Source organism: Galendromus occidentalis, unplaced genomic scaffold, assembly GCF_000255335.2.
Source record: "Galendromus occidentalis unplaced genomic scaffold, Mocc_1.1 scf7180000077089, whole genome shotgun sequence".
Lineage (NCBI taxonomy): Eukaryota > Metazoa > Arthropoda > Arachnida > Mesostigmata > Phytoseiidae > Galendromus > Galendromus occidentalis.
Window position 1 is genome coordinate 128,038 of NW_003805077.1, and position 8,798 is coordinate 136,835.

The 8,798-nt window shown below is 51.6% G+C and overlaps 2 protein-coding genes across 2 annotated transcripts; both read left to right on the forward strand.

The window, feature by feature from the left end:
• Positions 1-1,755: 1,755 nt before the first annotated feature.
• Rae1 (ribonucleic acid export 1) lies at positions 1,756-4,407 on the forward strand. Its single transcript, XM_003740910.2, has 5 exons — positions 1,756-1,845; positions 1,935-2,154; positions 2,428-2,738; positions 2,873-3,458; positions 3,591-4,407. The coding sequence occupies exons 3-5, from the start codon at positions 2,430-2,432 to the stop codon at positions 3,818-3,820; spliced, it is 1,125 nt and encodes a 374-aa protein (XP_003740958.1). The 5' UTR covers positions 1,756-1,845; positions 1,935-2,154; positions 2,428-2,429; the 3' UTR covers positions 3,821-4,407.
• A 1,249-nt stretch (positions 4,408-5,656) lies between these two features.
• LOC100898167 (uncharacterized) lies at positions 5,657-8,228 on the forward strand. The gene is made up of 2 exons (XM_003740911.2): positions 5,657-5,767; positions 6,316-8,228. Exon 2 carries the CDS (start codon positions 6,318-6,320, stop codon positions 8,226-8,228), a length of 1,911 nt encoding a protein of 636 aa, XP_003740959.1. The 5' UTR covers positions 5,657-5,767; positions 6,316-6,317.
• The last annotated feature ends 570 nt before the right edge of the window (positions 8,229-8,798 follow it).

The following is an 8,798-nucleotide window of genomic DNA, read 5'->3' on the forward strand; positions in this document are numbered from 1 at the left end:
GCTGAAGAACCAACGAGCGCCGCCGCTGAATGCTGTCATTCGCTAAACCGGATAATTCACTAAAGAAGTCGACCCTCAAGCGAGGGGAACGCATGAAAAAGGAGTCATCGCTAAGTCTGATGAATGCATTATTTTTCCCCGCATTGCTTTCGGCTCCGGAGCGGCTACCAGAACCTGGCACTTTCCCGTCAGACTACAGCTGGAGGCAGTCGAATCCTTGCTACTCGAGACATAATAAGGCTGGAAACGTCATCACTGTGTAGAATGAACGAAGCCTTCGACGCTCTCTGAAACATCTGGTGCGTAATTCTGAACGGCGAGCGAATCTTTTCTACGCACGTCAGTCGCCGAGGGGCCTAATCACGGCCCCGGGCAAACAAACAGCTAGATTTAGCAGCCCAACTTAATAGTAAAAGTAAAAGCCCTTCCCGTATGTCTGAATGAGCAACATCGAGCACGCGGACATGATCTCTGATCACGTCTCATAGTGAGGTCGCGACCACCGCGATCAGAGCTCAACGATCGCCTTCGCCATGAGTACAATGCAGACACCGAGGTCCGAGATCGAGCGCTGATTCTTCGATTCCTGATTTTCTCCTCCCGCAGCAGAGCGATCTCCTGTTGAGATAACATTCGTTTGAGTCGTGCCCGAGGTGAGATTGGAAGTCTGCCGAAGACTGGCCCTGTCCTCCGAGCAGAACTTCTGCTTATCTTCATCAATCATGAGCTTGTGCCGTGGTTCTCAGCACACCCCGCCTCCCGAGTGCAAGCTACAGTGATTGTGAGCCGCAGAAGTAATCCATCATGGGTGGATCATGGTCGGGTCGATGGACATAATAGAGGGTCGACGGCAGGATTGCAAGAGGACTCGTACAACAGCCATGAAGCAGATGTTGCCCATTCGATCACTCGATGCGCGATCGGCTTGCGGGGTCGCATATCGGCCATGGAATTCTGAATTTCCATATGCGATTCAGGAGGGAAGGAGGTTTCCCTAAGGGTGATATGTCTTTTCACCAAGAGGGAGCTTTCAACGCGCGACCGGAGCCGAAGAAGGCCCCGGAGACCGCTCAAGGCGGGGGCAGTTGAACTTCCATGGTGGCAGTCTGCCTTGAGAAGTACCCTCGTAGGTTCGAGGGATGTCCGTGACGACTTTTCCATTCGTGAAGTATATATGGGGGGAAGATTATAGTCTCCTCCCCGGAAAGGAAACTCACTTGCACAATCTTCGCAGGGCTCGAGCGACATTCAGAGCAAGACGCAGGGAAATCCCGCCCATCGGGATTAGTTGCTTCGTTTGACATTTGCCTTCCGTCAGAATGAGGGAAAGCCGTCCTAACCTCAAGGAATCTTCCTCTGAAGAAGCTCGATCCCCGTAATTCGAGCCCTTCCTTCTGAGTCGGATTTAGAATAGCGATTGATTATTATTATTAATCAGGATGAATTCATTTGTGCGCTCGAAAGCGGAGCATGTGCGAAGAAGACGTGTCGGATGTCGCGCTTCCGGTATCGAGAGTCGCTATCTCCGGATTTCGAGCCCGAACGGTGAACACGACGATTTTTTGTTTCTGGAAGATCTGCCGAGTTGAGTTGGATAGACGGCGGAAAGCGCGCGATCGCGCTCCGCCCGCCTCTTCTTTCCGATCTCATCGGACACACGTAGCTGATAACGGCTGATTCCCGTATCCGACACGTACGGCATAATCGGGTCGTGTCTGGGATTCCACGAGTCGAGCATCGAGAGCCTCCTCTCTCGGAGACTTTATTCCGTCTGCTTCACGAGGAGCTTTTCGAGAATAGAGCAATCCATCTGAAGGTATGAAGGATCTTCCGGCTCAATAGATTGTAAGACGGTATGGCTATACACAGCTTCCCGTTCGATGAATTCTTTGGCTGTGGAGAGCCCGGAACAAAACGTTCGTTATTCGTTGCAGGATGGGAGCCAGTGTTTTTCTCGATAGCTTCAAAAATGTTTCGGCGTTGAAGACGGCCCGATACAGCTAAGCGATCGGTTCCCGACGAGACTGGTTTGCTAACTGGCGGAACGGCTATCAAGATACGGAAAACGATCGCTCGACTAACCCAGCGGCTCATCAGCATTTAATTCTCAGCGATTGTTGTGAGCGGAACCGCCGCACTCCAAATCAATAGCAAGTAAGCGACACATCGGTCAGAATATCAATACTACTCCTCAAACAGCGATCTGAATCGAGGAATTCCGGAGCCCCGACCTACCGAGTAGCTCCGCCGCGACCGGGGAATTCTCGCCCTGAGCTCACGATCGATCTCTGACGCATTTCACGGAACGATTCTTCGACCATCAAATGAGATGCTCCCTGAGTGTGATGTCGTGGAATCTACGAGAGATTCGACGTGAATATCACAGCTTGCTCATTAATGGTAATTTTCTCTTGTTCTGTCTTTCAGCCATGTTCGGGGCTCCATCCTCGCTCAACAACAAGAGCACTTTCAGTTTCAATAATTCATTCGGAGGGAAAACAGCCGGCGCGACGAATAATCCTATGAAAGACTTCGAGGTCCCCTCCCCTCCGGACGACACTGTGAGCGGCTTGGCTTTCAGTCCAATATCCCTGACCCAGAACTTTTTAGTCTCTGGGAGTTGGGACAATCAGCTCAGATGCTGGGAGGTTCATCACAGTGGTCAGAGCGTGCCCAAAGCTCAGCAAAGTCATCAGGGTCCAGTCCTCGACGTAGCCTGGTCGGACGACGGCAGCAAGGCATGTGAAACTTCCCCATCAATTTCTATCTCATTGCCCACATCCATTGGAAAAGCCTGATGAGGCAGCGCTGAGGGGAGGAGTTCGGAAGGGGAGTCGATGTGTTCCGGAAGTCAATGCTGAATGTATTCCAGGTGTTTTCCGGTTCTGTGGACAAAACAGTGAAGATGTGGGACCTCAATTCGAACCAGTGCGTACAAATAGGCCAGCACGACGGTCCTGTGAAAACCGTTCATTGGATCAAGGCATCGAACTATCAATGCGTCATGACCGGTAGCTGGGACAAGACTCTGAAATTCTGGGACACCCGTTCCGCCAACCCCATCATGAGCATAACGTTGGCAGAACGCGTGTACTGCGCCGATGTATTTTACCCGATGGCTGTCGTTAGCACGGCGAATCGAGGCATCTTCGTCTACACTCTCGAAAATCAGCCTCGCGATTATAAAGCCGTCGAATCCCCGCTCAAATACCAGCATCGATGCGTCTCGATCTTCGCTGACAAGACGAAGCGCGATCAGCCGGTGGGTTTCGGCCTCGGGTCGATAGAGGGTCGCGTCGCCATAAACAACGTGAACACGAACAATCCCAAAGACAACTTCACCTTTAAATGTCATCGTACCAACTCCACGAACACAAATGGATACCAAGATATCTACCCTGTCAATGATATCGCGTTCCATCCAGTTCATGGCACGCTTGCGACAGTTGGAAGCGACGGTGAGTCGAGGGAGAGCCCTCCCTGCTGATCTCAATCGATTAATTTTCTCGATCGATGGATTATTCATCGATAATTAGAAAACGGATGCCTTGAGCCCATTATACCCTTCATCGGTGTTTCCATCGTTCCAGGCAAATTCTCCTTCTGGGATAAGGACGCACGAACCAAACTCAAAACCTCCGAACAGATGGACAACTCGATCACTCGGTGTTGCTTCAACGCTCGCGGAGAGATTTTCGCCTACGCCGTCGGATACGATTGGTCGAAAGGACACGAGTACTCGAACAGCCAACAGAAGAACTACATCTTCCTACACCCGTCTTTTGAGGAGCTCAAACCGAGGCAGACGGCGAAAAAATAGATCGAACACCAACGGAAACCCCATCATGAGGACCTCCGATCGTTAGAGGTCTTCCCCGAGCGGACCTCCGCTCGGAATGTACCACAACTTTCCTCTCCCCCTATCAGCGCGAGAAAAAATCGCGACCGATTTTCACTTGCTATGAAAATCGTCGATTTCCATTTGTCAGCGATCGGTTTTGTCGTGAAACCATTCTCTGCGAGGAGCGATTGGATCTATTAAGGAGTCGAAAATTAGAATGCCCCTCCCGGAGGAAAAAAGATCGCATTGAATGGAAAAACGCCACAGTGTAGATAACCCCCTCGAGATAATGAGGAACCTCGAAGCGCATCCAGCATATCCCGGAATGAAGGAAGGCAGGGCACGGTCTCGACGTTGACCGTATGAGTCGAAACTTGTACTGAGGCGCGACGAGAACGGATCCTAGCTCGAAGTATCTCTTTCGCTGGACTCCTGTCTTTGTTTGTGAAGGATTCGAGCGTGCTCCCTCGTCTGATTGTTTCACCAGATATTTTAAGTTCTAAGCGCGTCTCTGAAACAACAGACCCTCAGATGTTGGATGTGAGCATGCGAATGGAAATAAAAAACAATAATTATAACTACTGTATTTCTCAACCGAGTATATGATAATTATTCCGATCCTAGCCAGCCGAAAACACATCACGGTCAAGCATACGGCTTGATCCGAGGAAAACTCTGCAAGCCCAGAACGAGTAATTAACGGCCCTCGACGCTACGAGAAACGTTCATGCATTGTGCTCGGATGAACAATCCTCGCTGTGGACGACGGAGCTACTCATCGTATGGGCTCGTTCGATCCCGATTGGATGAACCGTGCTCCGATGAGTGGGCTCTCTCGATCCGGGCTTATCGAATTCTCTTTCCGCAAAATTGGACGACAGACTTGGAGTTGACCGCGTTCCGCAGCGTAAGCAGTGGCTGCTGGCTGAGACGCAACGAATATACGCCCGTGCCGAATTCGCTCGGACAAAACTCTTATGGAAAGAAACTCCAAAGATCAGCTGCGTTTATTCATTCCCCGAAGTTCGCAGGACAGTCAATACTGTGAAGCTTGCTGTGGACAATCTTGCGTTGATTCCTGCGGTCGTGAACGTGCTCCCCTCGAGTTGCCGGACGAGGATTTCCGTGGAGGGAGGAGCGGATGTTGTGAGTGGGTGAAAAAGCTGATGTGGTTCACTGTGATTTGTTTTTCCCTCATCCTCCTCATTGAGCTACTGAGTCCAGGAAAGCTGCGGCAATTGTGGTCCATAATTGCGGGGGTCGGAGTATCAACTCTCATGATGAAACTTCTCAAGAACAATCCGGGCAAAGGCCCGTATCGAAGGCCTTTGCTCCGGAGAAAGCCTGTGTAATGTGACAAATTCATCGACTTCTCGGAATAAACAACACTCCTTGATCCCGATCATTGTCCACGTGTATTCAGAACAATCTCCCCCTCGGTTTCGGCACCCGGTTGCTACCCGGTCAGGAATTTTAGTGATTCCAGCCGAAAGCCTTTCCCCGCATGCTCATCTGCTCTCCATCGCACAGAGATCCGAAGGAGGAGTTCCACTGACGAGCCGGGGAGACCGCCGATCCGCGCTGACTGAGCGAAAACAAGAAGTCGTGCCGACAACATTCCAAATCGAATGATCCGGGAAGACGGAATTCAGGGTGGAAATCTAGCATTTCGCAGAGACTCAACGCCAGCGAGCGAGCGTGAGCTGGACGCTGAATCCTGCTCGTGGAAGTCGCTCGAGATATTTCATCTTTCGGATGCCGACCAGTCCGCGAGATGGCGCTCCCCGTTTTGTTTTGATCGAGGAGGAGGGCTACTTCTTCCCCGGCGAGCTGAACCCACGTGGGTTATCCATCCTGCTGTCGCTAGAGCCCTACCGAGCGTGGAAACCTCGAGTTTTCTGTTTGCATCCGACAATTCAGCTCCAGGTACGTCCTGATTTGGTCCGAGGCTCAGTTCCCAGCTCAGAGTCCAGGGGCCCAGTCTCGTCCTGGAAGTTCGAAGACTTTCCTCCCGCTGAGACAGTTCTCGACTTGGGAAACTGACGTTGGGGATTGCTCACTATTCAGTCGTGACTCGTCGTATGCTCCTGGAAATTCTCGACGAGAGAGAGGGACCTGAAAGTCGATGACTTCTTTGCCGGGGTTTCCGATCTCTCTTTGCCATCCCCGAAATCCTCTCCGCGCCCACCTAATAGTCGGGGATACTATGGCTAGTGTCCGCCTCTCATATGTACTCGAGCCCGCCTCGCTCGGGGCCACACACGAGGAGACGAGCCCTCGCGTTCTCTCGACTCCTCCGTCGCTCTTCCACGAGAGACTTCTGCCTGATCACCAGCCCGCGGAAAGAATCGGCGAAAACCTAGATCACGCGCTTGTCAGTCAGGATAACCTCAAGATACGAGATTGAATCGAATTTCCCCCGCAATTATATTCCCCGATGAACGAGCGATATCTGATGCTTCCTACCTTTGCAGTGATGGGGAAGGAGAGGAGAATTCGCAAGACCGCGAGGAACAATCCGCTAGGAACCCGGCGAGGGGTCAAAACGGATACGGCACTACCGCTCACGGAAGAGCTCGACTTTCTAAAAACCAAAGAGGCGACCGCTAGTCTGGGATTCTCGCTGGATGAGCTACTGCAGAAATTGCAATCCCAGGTGCCCGACGATCGAACATCTGCTGCTGTGATTCTGGCGAACCTGTCTTCGAGCCCTTCGACGGTGGACGGGGTGAAAAGATTGGACATAATCAAATTCGCCGCACCTCTCCTTCTCGACAAGAACATACATGTTCGACTGAATATATCCCGCTTCCTCGGAGCCCTCGGCAACACCGGACACAGCACTTGCGACAAATTAGTAGAAGGAGGAGTCATGGCGATAATCGGCCAGGTCTTGGCGAGATTCATTGGCTGCGACTGGTCAAAAATCGATAAAAGCCAGAATACTGTCCTCGCGGACAGTCTCTACCTGCTCGAGAAATTGTGCGAGAGCAGTGCCGAGGCGGTCGAATTTTTCAACAAGCAGAATCTCATCGACGTTGTGCTTCCTTTATTGAGCGTCGAGCTGACGCGGTCCTTCACGATCAGCGCGGCTGCTGGGATGTGCTTGTTGGCTGTTACCGAGGATAATCCAGAGCTAGAGGAACGCTTGAGAAGCGAGATTCCGGCCATCAAGGGAATCATCACCCAGAGCCACGCGTCGATGTCTCAGATTTTCATGAGAGCTATAGGAGTAGCTTTGCTGTACAATCTCGATGATCCCAACTCCGACCCGTCGTTCCAGCTGGAAGCCCTCAAGGGAGTTCTAGAGACTCCTTCAGAACAGCTGTCGGCTCTCGTGTCTGAGAAAATTGTCAAAGTCACCGAGATCGAGAGAGCTCGGGACATCGAAGTAGAAAATTTGGAGAAGCTCCACAAAGAAGTCGACGCTCATGTCTCCGAACTCAGCGAGCTCCTCCGGGCGAAGAAGTTGGCTCTCGAGGTCCTGACGAACTGGTGTTGCGCCGGAGATGATGACGACGACGACGACGGTTGGGAAGATGACGACTCCGACGGCGGATCGAGTCAAGCCTCCATCGACGAAACGATGGATACCGGAACGAATGGCGAAGATACACTGTCACCGGAGTTCATGAGGGCCACGAGAGTCGCGAGCTTACTGCCTGTGATCCTGCGTCAAACCGTGGACTTGCTTCCGCACCAGAACGAATCGTTCAAGTTGAGCGCAGCGACGCAGAATTTGAGAGCAGAAGCTGAGGACGTTCGTTGCCGCGCTTATTTGTGCATCGACAACATGTTCCAACGCCTCCGGATCGAAGACTTCGGAGGCCCCGACGAAGTTCGGTTACTTTTCGAAACGCTCATGAAGGCGATGATCGAAGTCTGTCGAGCAGACAAGGATCTCTTCGAAGTCATCTCGTCGGCACTCCGTGGCATTTTGGACTGTATACTCAGGACGGAGAAGAGTCGGCGACCGAACGTGATGTCGTGTGTCAACGCAGAGAGTCTAATGATGGTCTGCGAGACATCTCAGAAGGGCAGATGTGCCTCGACTAAAATGAATATATGCAGGATAGTCACTACCCTAGCTCTTCTCGAAGCATCTCTCTCTCCGGGTGCCGTAGAGTTTCTGTTCGTGGTCGCGACCGGCGACTCCGATGTGCGGATCTGCGCTGAGGCATTTGACTGTATCATCGATTTGTTCTCAGGCGATGATTACGATGTCTACGTGCGGGAATTTCAGCTCGTGGAAAAACTCAGGAGAGCTCTACCGAACTTCCGGACCATGTATAGAGCTTTAGGCAAAGGCGAAACCAAGATGTTGGCTGTTACATGCGGCAAAAATTTGCGGCGCTTCATCGACTACAAAGCTCGACGTCGACCCTAGAGAGAATATGCTAATATCCTGTTTTACAATAAAAAGTGAGTCGAGTTGAAAAATTGAAACCGCATTCTCTCACATTAGCTCATTCTCCTTCACGCTCTCGGGAGCCGCCTGATCATGGATGAGTCGCTAGTCGTCGTCCGATGGGAGTTTTTCTGTTCTTATCCTCGTTTTCCGTACTCTGAGCACCCGAGCTCGCGGTTCCATCAAATCGGGCTCGGAAGCTGAAGTCAGATCCATCTCTATCCGAAGAATGAGGAACAGCCGAGCGACGCTCACTGAGCTTTTTCCTCAATTCAAATACCTCGCTTCTTATCCTGCTCTACGTGTGATGCCATTGAGAGTTCTCTCTGTTCATAGTCGTTAGATGCACCCATCAGGAAAATGACCGAGTTCGCAGCTAGATTCGGAACTTTCGACCAAGTTCAGCGGAAGTCTGGCGGAACCTTTTGGGTTCGAATCAAAGACCCTGGACGCTCGGGTGGGTACCGTTGACAACCCGCTATCTCTACGAAATTTTCTTCTGTGGTCTACACACACAAACACCGCGAAAAGGCGGCTAGCGATCCAAAA

Bases quoted from the DNA above. Each gene is read 5' to 3' on its own strand.
- Rae1 (XM_003740910.2), top strand. From the start codon at position 2,430: ATGTTCGGGGCTCCATCCTCGCTCAACAACAAGAGCACTTTCAGTTTC. The intron at 2,739-2,872 runs GCATGTGAAACT...AATGTATTCCAG, and splicing joins GGTCGGACGACGGCAGCAAG to GTGTTTTCCGGTTCTGTGGA. The intron at 3,459-3,590 runs GTGAGTCGAGGG...CCATCGTTCCAG, and splicing joins TGCGACAGTTGGAAGCGACG to GCAAATTCTCCTTCTGGGAT.
- LOC100898167 (XM_003740911.2), top strand. From the start codon at position 6,318: ATGGGGAAGGAGAGGAGAATTCGCAAGACCGCGAGGAACAATCCGCTA.